The 17,801-nt window shown below is 36.3% G+C and overlaps 1 protein-coding gene across 3 annotated transcripts in view; it reads left to right on the top strand.

Annotated features, from left to right (window-relative positions):
- Nucleotides 1-17,801, top strand: part of FIG4 (FIG4 phosphoinositide 5-phosphatase) — a 130,483-nt gene that overhangs the window by 25,114 nt on the left and 87,568 nt on the right. For all 3 annotated transcript variants that reach the window (XR_014248192.1, XR_014248193.1, XM_082404734.1), the window contains exons 3-7: nt 933-1,056; nt 7,042-7,198; nt 9,947-9,997; nt 14,524-14,672; nt 17,638-17,766. Coding sequence is in view for 1 of the 3 variants with exons in the window: in XM_082404734.1 (XP_082260860.1) it covers nt 933-1,056; nt 7,042-7,198; nt 9,947-9,997; nt 14,524-14,672; nt 17,638-17,766 (610 nt within the window). In the remaining 2 variants the exon portion in view is untranslated. The remainder of the gene's footprint in view (nt 1-932; nt 1,057-7,041; nt 7,199-9,946; nt 9,998-14,523; nt 14,673-17,637; nt 17,767-17,801) is intronic.

The following is a 17,801-nucleotide window of genomic DNA, read 5'->3' as shown; positions in this document are numbered from 1 at the left end:
TCTTTGGGGGTAGGAGTGGTTGATCAGGGATCTCTGAGAACCTGAGGAAAGCTATGGGCCTTCTCATAAAAATGCACATATGCACGTTTAACCAAAACTTTGCATACAATTTTAAGGGGTTTATAGATTTCTTGAAACTTGTCTGTGGATACCTTAAATCTCTGAATCTCTGTCCAGAAGATAAGGTTTTGATACACCTTTTTAGTACAGCAGCCTGGGATCCAGGAACCACCCTTAACTGCTAACGTTAAAGAATTTGTTGGCTTTAATAAAAAGAAACAAAATTGAGTTATTTGTAGTGAGGTGGATAGACCTAGAGACTGTCATACAGAGTGAGGTCAGTCAGAAAGAGAAAAACAAATACCGTATGCTAACACATATATATATGGAATCTAAAAAAAAAAAAAAAAACGGTTCTGAAGAACCTAGGGGCAGGACAGGAATAAAGACGCAGAGGTAGAGAATGGACCTGAGGACACGGGGAGGGGGAAGGGTAAGCTGGGACGAAGTGAGAGAGTGGCATGGACATATATACACTACCAAATATAAAACAGATAGCTAGTGGGAAGCAGCTGCATAGCACAGGGAGATCAGCTCCGTGCTTTGTGACCACCTAGAGGGGTGGGACAGGGAGGATGGGACGGAGATGCAAGAGGGAGGAGATATGGGGATATATGTATATGTATAGCTGATTCACTTTGTTATAAAGCAGAAACTAACACACCATTGTAAAGCAATTATACTCCAATAAAGATGTTAAAAAAAAATTTGTTGGCTTTTTAAAATTGTAGCTTAATCCTGCACTATTATATATACTTCTCTGAAAGAGCTAATGATGTAAAGTTGTAGGCAGCTTCTAATTTTCAGGGGTAAATAAATAATGAACCTAAAAAGCGAGCACAACCTTACAGATTAAATTTGCTTATTTCTAGCATGTATATACTCAGCAAGAAGTGCGAGAACTTCTTGGCCGCTTGGATCTAGGAAATAGGACAAAGATGGGACAGAAAGGATCATCCGGGTTATTTCGAGCTGTTTCAGCTTTTGGCGTTGTAGGTAAGAAACATGCCTCCCTCTTACTACCTCTCTCTCTTTTTTTTTTTTTTTTTTCCTACATAGACTCCTTGAAGATAATTTGCAAGGCTTATATTTATATAGGTTTATAAATATGACCCATCCTCTGTGGCTTTGGTTGTTTAAAACTGAATTATCTATCAGCCAAGTATCAAACAGCCTTTATATAGCATTTGCTATGTGCTTAGGACTGTGTTCAGTTTCGTGTAGGATAGGAACAAATGTAGCGATGGTTTGGACCTTTAAGGAGTCTGTCTTGTCAAGGAATGAAAAAGTAAAAATTGGCTTGGATTGTAAACATCAGCTGGAAAAACAGATACAGGTAAAACCAGCTTTTAAGTTAAGAGGAATTTCTCCCAAGGACATGCTACAGTGTAAAGTGTCATAACCCCTTTCTCTGAATGACAACTGCTTTCTTACTCACTGAGAAACTTTGTTCTCTAAAATCACAGACTATCAGAAACTTTGCTCTTTAAAATTGTGTCAGTAAGAGAAAACATGCCCCTCTTGCCTGGATGAGCTAAGTCATTTTGACGCAGAGAAGCAGCCTCGATTGACAACTCATGCAGAGTTTCAGATAAGGTGTTTCTGGACACAGCAGTCTACAGCTCTGCTAACTTTATTGCTTTCAAAGAAATGAGACCACGAGTCTGCTTCACAATCTAGACTTGATGTTTATCTCTTTACATACAGTCTTGCTTTGGTTTGAGTCTCTTCGTTTAAATTTTACCTAATCGTGTCCCCAAATCCTATAATAACACCTTTATTTATTCATGAACAAATATAGAAATGGCCTTGGCCTTTAAGGAGTCTGTGGTCTGGCTTTGTGGGGCATTTGTGAGATGCCCCACAGTTCTTCTGGTGCGTTGTCCTTAGTGGGTCAGTAAATCTGTCTTTGCTCTACCATGGGTTTGTCCCGGGGAGTCTTAAGATGATTGGACTAGGATGGGGGACAAAACCCAGTGCATATGAAAACAACTCCAGGATTGGAATTAAGAGCCCAGCTGTGTAGTCAAAGGTAAATGGTATTGGAGATTACATAAGAGGTAGACTTCTTGGACCTGGCATGACAAGGAAAGATTTCCTGGGGAAGATGAGACTCAGGCTGGACCCTGGAGGAGAAGCAAGATTTGGATGGATGTGGGGAAGGGAGGAGAGAGCTCCAGTAGGGACAGCAGCAGAGGTGCGGGCATGAAGATGCCCATGGGTCCTGGGATGCTGGCAAGTAGTTGGGTGAGGCCAGGTCACTGGGACCTTGGAAGCCAAGCAGAGGGCAGTTGTATCTCAGCTTCCCTGTTGGCAGAGCCTTATTTCGAGTCTATTTTTTTTTTTTAACACTTACAAAATTATCTCTCTGCTTCTTAAACCTACTGGACTGTATGCAGTATTGACTGAGTGATTGGTGTCTATAGATATTAACAAAATTAATATGGTCTGAACTATGCTATATAGTTTCATATTCTCTTATGTTCATTTTTCTGATTAGTGCTTTCTATTTGGTGACCCTATATTTGTTGAGACTTTGATTATGCATATTCCCCTGTATTTGAAGTTCATTTTTCTTGGTGTGCTCTCATAGCCCTTCATGTGTAATCCATTTAGGTGCATTTTGTGCCTTAGGTGGCTGCCAAGGAAGGTTGAGAGTGGTAGGTATGATTGGTTTCTTCTCCGTAGGACTGGCCCCTTCTCTGTACATTCAGCTCAGTCTTGACAAATCCCTTGAGGTTTCATGTTTAATGGGTACCTGTTTGTGGGCATGTGCATGTCGGTATATGTCATGTGAGTTCATGTGTTTAAATTCCATACATTCCATATGTGTTAAATTCCACTTTAAGTGTTACTTATATGTTAAAAAAAAACTTGTAAGTAAAATGTGTCTTAAATACAGTAGGCTTAATTAGTTACTTAATAGGTTAAATTCATTCCTTTAAATGCTGATACTTTATTACAGCTTTTTAAAATGGAAATTTCCTAAAGTGTATGTAATATTGAATGCCTCATTAGCCAAGGTTAATTATTCAGAATTGAACTTTCCTTGATGATTAAGCATAACGAATTGAAGATCAGTTATTGAACTTTGTTTAAAAATAGCTGCCCTTGGCTGTTCTGGAGTTGAATTGGGCAGTTTGCCTTTACACTAAGTGGCCTCTAGATGCTGTACCGTGTTGTTGTAATGGTACTTTCATCATTCTTCATTGTTCTGGGCATATTTGCTTTTAGCAATATTCCTTGCCTCATTTTATTTTATTTTGAATTTTATTTTATTTATTTTTATACCGCAGGTTCTTATTAGTTATCTGTTTTATACATATTAGTGTATATATGTCAATCCCAATCTCCCAATTCCTCCTTGACTCATTTTAAATCTGTTGATAACTAAGCTTGTAAAACCAAAGCTTTATTTTAATCAATTGATAACCAAGTTTATAACCAGATACTCATTTTATACACAAGTATTAGTTAATAAACTTTGGGTAAGGGCTGAAGGTGTCTCCATGTTTCTCTTAGGTGGCATTCTCAGGTATTGTGGTAGCAATTTCTCTCACAATTTGAGGCCTCTTTGAGACTGTCCTTGGATGGTGAAGTCACTAAAAGACTAACCTACCAGTAAAGTGACACAGTTATGTACTAAGTAAGCATTTGTTATCTTCAGGGCAATGCACTTTATGTATTCTAGTTCAACCATGTAGATAAAGCTTAGAATTTTTAAGAGTAAATAGGGAGTAAATAAAAGGCTATGATTTGTCTAGTACTGCCTTAGAAATAATGTGGGCTACTGAAATAGCAAAACACAAAATGCTTATCTTTGAAAAATGTATAGTCTGGTTGTCAAAATAATACATGTGTGAAAGGACTAGAATGGTTGTCTTCTGTGACTGAAATATTTTCTCTCAGCTTTTTCAGCATGCCTAATTTGTGAATAGTACTTTGGCTGGGATGTTTTGGACTGTTATCGTGGTTAATTTAATTCACAATCTATAAGAATCTAGAGCAGTGCTTCTCAACTATCTGTAGTAAAGGACCATTTTTTTTCCAGAAATGTGTCACAGGCCAACACAGGATCCTACTGTGCATAGCTTGTCTTCAGCTTGGGCCACATGTGACTCCTCACATAAGTTCAGTAATACCCAAACTAGTCTTGCCTGTTCAAGGCAAGTTCGTTGATCATGAACTCAGATGTTTCTAAACCCTTACTTTCAGTTCGTTTACTTGTCTTTTCGTGGGGTGGTACCAAAAGCTCAGGGACCATCACTGGTCCCCAGACATGGATTGATCCTGTCCTGTAGCTACCTTGCCCATTTCTGACCTACTCCATTGTTATTTGGCAGCCAGCAGGAGGCTTGGGAAACCACTGGATGGGATCATGAGCATCCCTCACAAAGTTGTTTTATCTGGTCCTGGGGCACTCGGATGGAGTCGGTGGCTGATGGCCTGTAGTCTTTACTACTCTCAGCTCTGTGACCATCCAGCCCCTTTTGATATATGTCCTTTTTCTGCCTGTGTCACCTGTCAGAAGATACTCTTGTAAGCTGCTAGTACAATGTGTCATTATAGCAGACTAAGTGATGGACTCAGTTGTTCTTTAAAGCAACACCCTTAGAAATAGATTGCAGATCCAAGATATAGGGAAAACAACAATAAAGTGTGAGCCTCAGACTAGTAAGGGAACAGTAGATTTGGTGTTAGAGAGTCACTTTGGTCCCTTGTGGTTTTTGATACTTCTCTGCCAGAGTGCTGTTCTCCCTGAAGGCTTTTAGGATAGTGACTAGCTGACACGGTGACCTCCCGGCAGGATACTACCCTCTTCCCTGTTGGTGGGCTTGTGGGTCCTCTCCAGCCACCAGAACTCCACACCACTCCATCCTCCCACACTGTCCTTTTTTATTTACTTTGCTTGGTGTCCAACTCAAATGACACAGCCTTCTCTACTCGGAGAGAAAGAAATCACTTTTGCATGATGACTGTCATCTAGGCGTCTGGGAAATACTCAGGGAAATTGGTCTGGGATCAGAAGTACGTAGAATGAAGATGAAAAAATTTGTTCTGGTTTTCAGTATGTTAAAACAATGAATAGGCTGACTCTTGACAGAGGTCTATGCCAAGCTAAAGCCTTTTAATTGTTGGTTATATTTGATAGGAACCTTTTAAAAAGGAGTGACATTTCCAACTGGTAGTAAAAAGGGAAAAGAAAATAATCTCATAATATGCTGAAAGCATTTTATGCTGATAGAAAATATTCTTTTATGCAGTATATTTACCTTATCAAAATTATGAAGGGACATGTAGGATGAAATAAATAGAGCTGAAAACATAAAATTCAGTTGGAATGCAGGTTGGGAGAAATTATTATAGAGAGGTTTTTTTTCTATAAAAAATAAATATATAGCAAGAATAAAGGGGAAACTCATTCATCTTGGGAATATTTATTACTTAAAGCCAATTAGATTCTCTTTTTTGAGTGTTTTTATGCTGCTCCCAAGACCCTTAATTTTGTAGGTTTTAGCCTTCTAAAAGGATAACTGCTTCCTAACTTGCTTTTAATGAGATTGACATTAGCTTTTTCTCCTATCTTAAATCCTTTAGCTTTAGTCAGGGAATTTTTAGCTAGTCTCCAAGGGGAGATGGGGAGGAGCATAAATGAACATTTTTTTAAAATGTGCTTTGTGGATCTCTCAAATATAAGTATTTTTCATGGTTTTAATAGAAGTAGCCAGGTTCATAAAATCCCTGAGGTGTCTTTTATATATTTTGGCTCATTTATGTTAATATGTTCAATTACTAATTTTCTTTTTTGTCAGTTAAGAATAACAAGACACAGACAATGGGTATTTGCCATTTCTAGAGCTACCATTTATAGCACCAAGATCCTAGCTCAGGCTTTATAAAATGTAACACTCAGAGAGAGAGAGAGAAAGAGAGAGCAAGTGAGTACACCCACACATGCACATAAGAAAGTTAGTTTTGAAAAATGGTTACGCTATATATAAGATCCTTGGTTGAGTTTTTCTTTCAGTGCTTTGAATATGTTATCCCACAGCCTTCTGGCCTCTACTCTTTCTGATGGGCAGTCAGCTGTAAGTGACCGTATCTGACTCACCCTGTCAGTGAGTGGGGGTGATGGGATCCAGTATTTGTGCTGGAGTAAAGCCTCCACTCTACAAGTAGGACTGGGTAGAAGAAAGGAGCCCCCAATTTCAGATGTGCTTGCCTGGAATAGAGCGTCTGCAGCACAGAGCTGGAAGGAATGGGAAATGCTGGTGGCCTGCACCTCCTGAGCAGAAACCAAGGCTCTAGACTGAGAGCTGGGGAGGGAGGAAGGGGTACTGTCTTTTTCGGCGACACCTGCCGGGAGTAGATATTCTGTCCCACTGAATTGGGAGAAGGGTGTAGAAGGGAAACAAATTGCAGTTCGTATGTCACAGACTTGCTGTTCTTTCCAAGATCTAGTAGATTTTCTTGAATAAATGTTTCTCCATTTGCTGTATGCCATTAGGAGAATTTCCAGGAACTTTCAATGTTTTGTTTTGTTTTTATAATTTTTACCAGTTGTGGTTGTTTCACTGGGGAGGGGCTCTGCTGAGCTCCTCATGTAACCGGTTCAGAAGTGTTCCCCTCCCTCTCCCCCCAACCAACAAGAGAATTAGTTTTAACTCCCAAAGCAAAAGTTCTGGGAGCCAGAACATTTTTAACCAAGACTGTGTGGTAACTAGTATGTTGCTGAGAACTTAGTGCTACTGAACATTAATACATGTGGTCTTTCTTTAATCAGGTTGTTTAGAGCAACATTTTTAAGTGAGATAAATATTTCTAGAGAATAATTCTAAGACAACTGAAAATTTGTATGGCTGTAAATCATAGAAATAATAAAGTAGGAAATGTGTCAAAAGTCTTTTGCCTTTTAAACATGTATCTAAAAGCATTACTAAGTTTAGGAAATGTATTTATCTTTCTTTTTTTCTTGTGTAGGTTTTGTCAGGTTTTTAGAAGGCTATTATATTGTGTTAATAACCAAAAGGAGGAAGATGGCAGATATTGGAGGTCATGCAATATATAAGATTGAAGATACAAATATGATCTATATACCCAATGATTCTGTACGGATTACTCATCCTGATGAAGCTAGGTATGTACTGGTGGTAACTGCTATTTTTTTACCTGGTAGACCAGTTAGAAAATAGAACATAGTCAAAAGATTATAAGTGTTATGTTAAAATGTAAAATACTGGCTCAGAATGCTACAGCTTTTGTTCAAGGGCTATTAAAAACCCTCCATTAAAACAATTGACTTGAGCAGGAATCAACAAGCCTCCTAAAACCATTAGGTGAGAGGTTATTATTGAGGAACAGATATTCACTCAGTCTCAACATACCATACTCCATAACTATCTTTATTATTTACAAAGAGAAAAAAATGACAGACATACTTACCAAATGATCAAACTTAGCATCACCAATAGTGAGACAAAACTGACATTATTTGCCTCTTAATGTGAAGCAATGGGAAGGACACCCACTACCTGTGTAGTTTTCTTACTAAAAATATTTAACTTGAATCTAAGCATGAGGAAATAATGAGATAAATCCCTATTGTGGGACTTTCTGTAAGACACTGGTCTGGACCCTTCAAAAATGTCAATGTCGTGCAACACAGAAAGAGCCAGAGAGTTGTTCTAGAGTTTAGAATAGACATGACAAAGTGCAACACTTGAATTTCTGTTAGATCCTGGATTAAAACATGTGCATGCATGCTCATGTACATGTACGCGTGCACACACACACACAGCTATAAAGGACTCTACTGGAACGGTTTGTTTATGGACCATATACTAGGGGATATTGGATCAGTATTAAATTTTGGGTGTATAATGATATTGTGGTTACTCAGGAGATTGTCCTTGTTCATAGTAGATATATAATAAAATATTTAGGACTGAGGTTTCATCATGTCTGCTACTTACTGTAAATGGTTTAGAAAAATAAAATGTACATGTGTATTTAAAGAGAGAGAATGTATGTGTGTATAAATGTATAACAAGAAATATTCAACAGTGAATTCAGGTGAAGGATATACTGCTGTTTATTACACTATTTTTTCCTCCAATTTTTCTATGGATTTGAAACCAGAGGGGAAGGGGGGGGCGATAAATTAGGAATTTGGGATTAACAGAGACACGCTACTATATATAAAATAGATAAAAAACAAAGACCTACTGTATAGCACAGGGAACTATATTCAATATCTTGTAGTAACCTATAATGGAAAAGAATCTGAAAGAGTATATGTATACATATATGTGTGTGTATATATATATAACTGAATCACTTTGCTGTACACTTGAAACATTGTAAATCAACAATACTTCAATACAAAATAAATTAATTTGAAAAAGTGAATCAGGTAGGCCAGTGCATATAAATCCAAGGGATGGGGAAAAATTGAAGAGGTTTATATTATTTATAAGCCTCATCTTTACGATTCTTTAGCTGAGAATGGTAAAACAAATTACGTTCTTCTATATAGTGATATGACTATCTTTAAAGAGTGAACTTATCTTGTGATTAATATTGTATAGTAAATGGAATAATCCAGAATAAGATACAATTATATTAATAGCTTGTTATAGGTGGACTTATACTATTACTGGATAGGTAAACTTTTACCATACTTACAAAACTATGTAATCCAATAATGCATTTAAGTAAAAATGTTTGGTATGATATTAGGAAATAAAGTACTGTAAAACATTTCATACAAAATGATAACTAGAGGTTACCCCTTTAATGTATGGTTGTATCAACATTATAAAATTTGCTAGAGCAATTCACCACGTTAAAATATTGTTGGGAAAAATTGTGTTTATCTTAATATATGTAGAAAATATATTTGAGGGAATTCCCTGGCTCTCCGGTGGTTAGGACTCTGCGCTTTCACTGCTGAGGGCACATGTTCGATCCCTGGTCAGGGAACTAAGATCCCACAAGCTGCACGGCGTGGCCAAAAAATATGTGTGTGTGTATTTATATTTATGTATATTTTTTTCATATATATATATTTGACAAATTCAATACCCATTTGTGATAAGTGTCTTTAAAAGGTTGAAATGAATATGAAAAAGTGTTAACATTTATTAATCCTGAGTGGTAGATACATGGATACTTTATTCTGCATTTTTTTTCAGTTTAAAAAAACTTTGCAACTTAAAATTATGGTGACCCACAAACATTTGTGCTTGTTTTTGTTCCTCCACTCTCTCCAACCTCAAAGCATATTGTGAAAACAAGAACAGTATTTACTTCTGTCTTGCCCAAAGTCTAAGCACCCTATGTATGTAGGGGCATGACTTTCCCTCTCTGGCATAATCAGTGATGAGGAAATGGTCAAACTGAAGTTAAGGGTCTCAAGTGATGATCAGGATACTTAGAAATTGCTCCAGATGAAATCTCTTCTCCAGTTATGGATTGAATTTCTGTTTCAATGAGTGTATTTACAAATATAAATGTATATATATGTATATGTTAAGCTATGAACAAATAATGGTGTTGTGTGAATGCAATATGCTTTGGGGTTTTTTGGTCATTTTTTTCCCCAGTTTTATTGAGATAAAATTGACATACATCACTGTGTTAGTTTAAGGTGTTCAGCATAATGGTTTGACTTAGATATAATATATTGTGAAATGATTACCGCAGTAGGTTTAGTTAGCATCTGTCATCTCATACAGATACAATAAAAAGAAAAAGAAAAAAAAGAAGAAAATTTCTTTCCTTGTCATGAGGACTCAGGATCTACTCTCTTAACTTTCATGTATATCATATAACAGTGGTAACTATAGTCATCAGGTTGTTAACTATAGTCATCATTTTTTTTTAGGTATCTACGAATATTTCAAAATGTGGACCTGTCCAGCAATTTTTACTTTAGGTATGTTTGAGCTGAATTTTACTCTTATCAGTCTCTTAAATGTTTATATAATTTTCCATAGGGTAAAAACAGAATCAGAGGATACAGTAGTACTTCAGTTATTCTTTTTTTTAAAATAGCCAAATTTTTTCATCTAAAATAGTACAAATACAAGTATTTCCTCCTTTTAAAAATCTGATATTTGAAATTTTGAAAGGATAGATTGTGATTATTCTCACTATAAAAATCATCTTTATTAGGATTTTAAGGAAATATTCTTATTTTTTAGTTTTGAACTACAAAAATGAAGTCTGCATTCAATCTATATACAGAGTTGTAACAGTTTCACAGTTTTCAATTTAACAATCTAGCAAAATTAGGTAAAAATAAATTCAAAATAGGAAGAACTGTTGAAATACCAACATTGATACCAATGCTATTGGCATTGTAAATTAATAACTTTCCTGGAGAGGAACGTACCATTAAGTATATGTGAAAATATAGCTGAAGAAAATATATCAGGAGAGAAAATATTAATCCTTATTTGTAAAGAGACATTAATAGCTTCTCTATTTATCATGGCCCAAACCAACCAACCAGCCAACACAGGAACAACCCAAATATCGATAATTGAAAAATAAGCAAGCAAATTATAGCAGAGCATCATGATAAAATATTATACCATTGATGATGAGACCAATATGTAGGCCAGGTAAATAGAATTTTCCATGTAGCCTAATAACTTTCTATCGGCTATAACGTCCAAACTAAAAAGTAGAACATAAAATAGCATATAGCAATAAGACTTGAGTCATGGGACTAGAAGAGGACCCAGAGTGTTGTAGCTATTGGTGTTACATACTTTTGGGGTACTTTGCATTATTTTAAATTTATTTTTAAACTTAATATAGTTAACCATTTCTTTATCTATGAAATAAAGAAAAACTTGTCTACTGTGTAGAGTGGATTATGTCTTCATTGATGTGAAACCGAAGACAATTAATTTAGCAATAGTATAGTGAAGGGCTCCTAAAGAAATAATTTTTGCTTCCACCAATGTTTATTGAAAGTATATTTCCACTGTATTTGTTTCCATCATTTGCTTTTCAGCCTTTATTGCTTAATTATGTTTATAGTCTCTGTGAGTTATTACTGAAGCTCAGTGGTACTGTTAGAAATGGTCTTCTCCTGCTTCACAGTTTTCAACTTCGTCTGCATCCCCATACTGAGTTCTGAACAAGTCATTCCATAAGTAAAAATGTGAGGTTAAAGACTTCTGAAAAGGTTATACTGCATTGTTATGATTCAGCTAGAATAAAGCAGGAAGAATTGATTGTTAAAAGTAAAAGCCCAGCTTCTCTCCACCCCCCAGCTTTATTGAGATATTATTGACATATGTAAAAGTTTAAGTTGTACAATGTGATGATTGATACATGTATAGATACATGTATATATTGCAAAATGATTACCACAATAAGGTTAGTTAACACCTTCATCCCATCACACAATTGTGATTATGTGTGTGTGTGTGTAGTGATAACATTTAAGATTTACTCCCTTAACAAGTTTCAAGTATATAATTCAGTATTGTTAATTATAGTTACCATGCTCTGTACATTAGATACCCAGATCTTATTTATCTTATGGCTAAGAGTTTGTACCCTTTGACCAACATTTCTCCATTCCTCCCCCTGCCACTGGCAACTACTATTCTACTCTCTCTTTCTATAAGTTCAGCTTTTTAAGATTCCACACGTAAGTGATAACATAGTCTTTGTCTTTGTATGTCTAACTTATTTCACTTAGCATAATGCCCTCCAGGTCCATCCATGTTGTTGCAAAAGGCAAGATTTCCTTTTTTATGGCCAAATGATACCCCATTATTTATATATGCCACATTTTCTTTATCCATTCATCTGTTAATGGACTCAGGTTGTTTCCATGTCTTGGCTGTTGTCATTAATTCTGCAGTGGGCGTGGAGGAGCAGCTATCTCTTTGAGATAGTGATCTCATTTCCTTTGGATATGTACCCAGAAATGGGATTGCTGGATCATATGGTAGTTCTATATTTAATTTTTTTTAAAAATTTATTTATTTACTTTTATTTATTGTTTTTGGCTGCGTTGGGTCTTCGTTGCTGTGCGCGGCCTTTTCTCTAGTTGCAGCGAGTGGGGGCTACTCTTCATCGTGGTGCGCGGGCTTCTCATTGCAGTGGCTTCTCTTGTTACAGAGCACGGGCTATAGGCGCGTGGGCTTCAGTAGTTGTGGCGCATGGGCTTCAGTAGTTTTGGCACGTGGGCTCAGTAGTTGTGGCTCGTGGGCGCTAGAGTGCAGGCTCAGTAGTTGTGGCGCACGGGCTTAGTTGCTCCGCAGCATATGGGATCTTCCTGGACCAGGGCTTGAACCCGTGTCCCCGGCATTGTCAGGCGGATTCCCAACCACTGAGCCACCAGGGAAGCCCTATTTTTAATTTTTTGAGGAACCTCCATTCTGTTTTCCATAGTGGCTGCACCAATTTACCTTCCCACCATTAGTGCAAAAGGTTCTCTTTTCTCTACATCCTTGCCAACCCTTACTCTTTCTTTGTTTGTTTTATAAGAGCCATTCTAATAGGTATGAGGTAATATCTCATTGCAGTTTTGATTTGCATTTCTCTACTGTGATGTTGAGCAACTTTTCATGTACTTTTTGGCCATTTGTATGTCTTCTTTGGAAAAATGTCTATTCAAGTCTTTTGCCCATTTTAAAATTGGATTATTTGTATGTTTGCTGTTGAGTTGTATGAGTTCCTTATGTATTTTGGCTATTAACCCCTTAATAGTTAGATGGTTTGCAAATATTTTCTTCCATAAGTTACCTTTTTATTTTGCTGACTCTCTTTCTCTGTGCAGAAGCTTTTTAGTTTGTTTCTTTTTGCTTTTGTTACTTGCTCTTTTGGTGTCATATCCAAAAAACATCTTTGTCAAGAACAGTGTCAAGGAAATTTTCTCCTATGTTTTCTTGTAATAGTTTTATAGTTTTGGGTCTTACATTTAAGGCTTTAATCCATTTTCAGTTAATTTTTTGTGAGTCGTGTAATACCGGGGTCCAATTTCATTCTTCTGCAGGTGGTTGTCCAGTTTTCCCAGCACCATTTATTGAAGAGACTATCATTTCTCCATTAGTATTTTTGGCTCCCTTGTCAAATATTAGTTGACTATATAGGAGTGGGTTTATTTCTGGGCTCTCAATTCTATTCCATTGGTCTAGGTGTCTTTTTTATGTCAGTAACACATGGTTTTGAATGCTATAGCTTGGCAATAAGGTTTGAAATCAGGAAGTTTGATGCCTCCAGCTTCGTCCTTCTTTCTTAAGATTGCTTTGGCTATTAGGAGTCTTTTGTGGTTCCATACAAATTTTAGAATTGTTTTTTTCTATTCCTGTGGAAAATGTCATTGGAATTTTGATAGGGATTGTATTGAATCTATAGATGGCTTTGGGTAGTATGGACATTGAAACAATATTAATTCTTCTGTTCCATGAACACTGGATATCTTTCCATTTATTTGTGTCTTATTTTTTTCATCCATGTCTTATAATTTTTAGTGTACAGATCTTTTACCTCCTTCGTTAAATTTATTCCTAAGTATTTTTTATGCTCATGTAAATGCGATTAAAGAACCAACTTCTTAATACAGATTTTATCCCTGTGAGATTAGATGCTAGTAAAACTAATGGCTCTATCAAGCAAATGTGGTAAAATTTAATTTCACAGATGAAATAAATCAATTTCAAACAAATAAATAGTAAATCAATAAATTTTATAGTTAATAAATTAAAGAAATAATTAAAATAATGTGTGTGAGTCTCCAGACAAAATTGTAACCATCTTAAAATATGACTAAAATACTTTCAAATTTGTATAAATGTAAAGAATTCTAGATACTGTCTGAAATTCTGTGCTAAAAATATATAGCTAGAGATACTTATAAAAATTGTTAATTTTGTGCAAATTTTGTTTGCACAGACTGTTATACAATTTTTTGGATGACTATTATGCTTTTCAAACATATTTTACTGTGGTGGCTTGTGTTATTTGCTTATTCTTGTTTTATTACTAAGTCAGTTATGGTACCACCAGTAATAATTAATAGAATTCTTTTCATTCATAGGTAAACTAGAGTACAGACCATGCACTGTTGCAGTGGATATTGTAACATTTTTAATACTCCATTCAGATATATATGAGAGTGTGACCCCTTTGTACAAGGCCCTGAAGTTAGATTAATTTCAGCGTGAAGCAAAAAATGCACATTGCAAATCAATGTAGGTTACTCACATTGTATATTTCTAGTTATGCAAATGCCTGTCATGCAGTGATTTTTAAATTTCCAATTGTATTCATGGTTTACTGTGTTTTAATGTGCTTATTTGTACAGCATTGGTGCCAAGGAAACTAACAGGTGCTAAGTAATTTAGTTCATAGGTTTTAATTCCTTCTGGGAGCCAAGACTATGAAATATGTTTTACTTTTCTAATTCTTATTAAGTTTCAGTTCTTTTCTCAGTTACAGCTATGATTTGTCCCACTCACTTCAATATAATCTCACTGTCTTGCGAATGCCCCTGGAGATGTTAAAGTCAGAAACGACCCAGACTCGCCAGGAGAGTTTCGACATCTTTGAAGATGAAGGATTAATTACACAGGGTGGAAGTGGTAGGTGGTTTTCAGCACATCCAATATATGTTAATGTGGCATCTATGAAACGGCATCTCATTAAATTCACTCACATTTCCCTCATATTTCTCCTTTCCTCTTTGTCCTTACATCAGGTTGTTTCAGGTATATGAACTTGACCAATTCATTTTTATAGAGATCATGCATCACCAAATGAATTTCATTTGTGGGCAAGCCAGAAAATTGTATACTGATGTTTTCTAGCTGAATTTCATGCACCTTTTATGGAATACATTCAGTTTAGCCTTTGAATGGAGAATTTTCTTTTTAAATATTGGAGAATACACACCACCACCTTATTTTTCTTCATAGAGACCAATTGTGTATGGATTGAGTTTTAGAAAACAGTTACCATGGCTTGCCTATTGCATCCTAGACATTTATATGTCATATCTCTAATCCTCATAAAAACTCTGCTCAGTAGGTATAATGCTACTTTGAAAGAAATGAAGGCTAAGTAGAAAACTGAGGCCTAGAGATTAAGATCACAAGGCCAATGTCTAGAGGAACCATTGCAGTATGTCAGAGGCTGTTCTGACTTTGATTGGTCTCAGCTTGCCCTTCTGGTCCCTCACAAGCCCTGCTTCTGTCAGGACCATTGTGGGATTACTGCAGGACCTGTGTGTGACTAGTCTAGGGTGACCCTGGAGATCTGGGACTAACCAGTCACAGAATAGAATTGGTACCTTTATCCCTAGATTTGGGGGTTGGTCTAGAAATTTAAAGCCAGAGACATTGCTAGAGTTAATGTTGTGAAGGAATTGCTTCAAACTTAAGACAATTTAGCTGAATTGAGCTTACTATGGAAACATAAAAAGTCAGTAGTGTCTTTGGGTGCCTTCCTCAGTGCTACTTCTATGTAGTGATGGAGATGTGAGTGCAGAGGTAGAATGTAAGTTCCAGAAGGTTTGTCCTTACAGGACACACAGGAAGAGGCTGTACTCTGTTAGCATTTTGCCAAAGGTTCTGGTCCACTCTAAGAAGACTTAGACTGTTACTTAGACTGAATGCCATCTCTGTTATTGCCTTGACTCTTGTTAGTTTATTAGATTGAATATCTCTTGAGCTAAGGCCAAACCCAGTGCACCCTCCCTACCCCAAAACATCTAGATCATGTAAATTTGCCATGGTTCAGATATCTGGATTGTAACCTGTAACACTAGAGACAGGTGGAGGGTAAAATAATGTGTGCCTGAATATTTGTCACATCATTTCTTCTAAATATCATACTTAGTAATAGAAAAGCTAAAAGTATTACTAAATTTGCACTGTGTCTCATCTCACATCTGAATTTGAATATCTGTTCTGGGATCTGAATTAAGCCTCTGAAAGCTACTTAATTTTTTACTATCTGTCAATCAGTTCTACTTGATAGATATGAATAACTGTGTATTAGGTTTTTATAGCTGCTATAAGAAATTACCACAAACTCAGTGACTTAAAACTATACAAATTTATTATCTTATGGAAGTCAGAAGTCCAAAAGAGGTCTCAGTGGACTAAAGTTAGAGTGTCGGCAAGGCTGCGTTCCTTTCTTGAGACCCTAGGGAAAAATCCATTTTCTTGCCCTTTTCATTTTCAAAGCCAGCAATGGCCGGCCGAGGATTTTCCCACATTACATCACTCTGACACTCACACTCCTGTTTCCCCCTTTCACTTATAATGATCTGTGATTACATTGGGCCCACTTGGACAATCCAGAATAGTCTCCCCATCTTAAGGTCATCTGATTAGCAACCTTAATTCTATCTGCAACTTTAATTCCTTCTTGCCATTGTAACATAACATATTCACAGGTTCTGGTGATTAGGACATAGACATCTTTTTTGTAGGGGAGGGATGCATTATTCTCCTACTACACAGGGGGAAACTGATAGGAAAGAGAGGGTGAGGGTAATAGGTATCGGGGTAGGTAGAAAAGGAAAATAATACATTTTAAAAAAATCTCTAATGTGTCAGGCAGCATGTTAGTCACTTTGCATATATTATTTTTTTTAATCTGAATAATATCCCTGCGGTGAGTAGTGCCATCATTTCACAGTTTAGAAAATTGAGGTTCTGAGATGTTAAGTAACTTGCCAAAGGTCACAGAGCTGGTAAGTGACAAAGACAGGACTCCAATCCATTATTCATGCTCAGTGTAATGTCATTGAAGGGATAGAGAAGGCTTAGTTTTTATGAATAAAACCAAAGTGTTTGTCATAGTATATAAACACTCTTAACATACATGTTTTGAGAAGAAAAAGAGTATTGACTGCCTCTATCCAGAACTGTTAATGATCATTTAAGCCATTATCTTTTAAATATACTTGTTTCTTATTTTGTACTTTTATATAAGTTTTGTAAAACTCATTCATGTTTAATTTATTTGGATATCCTGAAATCATGCTTGATGAAATTAGTGTTGTTGTATAGAAAAAGCTTGATATAATAACAACTACCACTTATGGAAGTATCAGTAAGGCACCAGTGTTCTGAGCACTTTATGTGCATTATCAACTTATCTCATCTTTATAACAATCCCATGATACAGGCACAAATGAGGAAACAGGGGCACTGGGAGTAAGTACCCCTCTTGGTCACACCTGTCACCCTGCTGATGAGGCAGAGCTCGGATTTGGACCCAGGCACTCTGACACCAGAGCCATGCTCCCAGCTGCTGTCCTTGCTGTCTCCGCCTTATTCATGTGTTTGTACACGTCTCCTTAATTTCCCAGCTGTTTTCTTCTCTCTTAGGTTAAAAACTCACAAATCAGAAAATGTGTGTTTTCTTTAACTTTGTACAGAATCAGCACAGTGTTCTGGGCAACGAGATGAGTTATATCTACTGAAAACAGCAATGATATTAATCAGGCATTTTGAAATTAAAAACAAAAGTTTAAGAACTTAAAAACGAATGTCAACCAATTTCCTTATCTTTCTGATACCAACTCTTATTTTTCAGGTGTATTTGGGATCTGTAGTGAGCCTTATATGAAGTACGTGTGGAATGGCGAACTTCTGGATATAATTAAAAATACTGTCCATCGTGACTGGCTGCTGTATATTATTCATGGGTTCTGTGGGCAGTCAAGTATCCTTTTTTAAAAAAATTAGGATACATATTAT

This window comes from Balaenoptera borealis (genome assembly GCF_965194805.1).
Source record: "Balaenoptera borealis genome assembly, chromosome: 9".
NCBI lineage: Eukaryota > Metazoa > Chordata > Mammalia > Artiodactyla > Balaenopteridae > Balaenoptera > Balaenoptera borealis.
The sequence above is the reverse complement of the archived record's forward strand: the minus strand, read 5'-3'. Positions and strand labels throughout refer to the sequence as shown.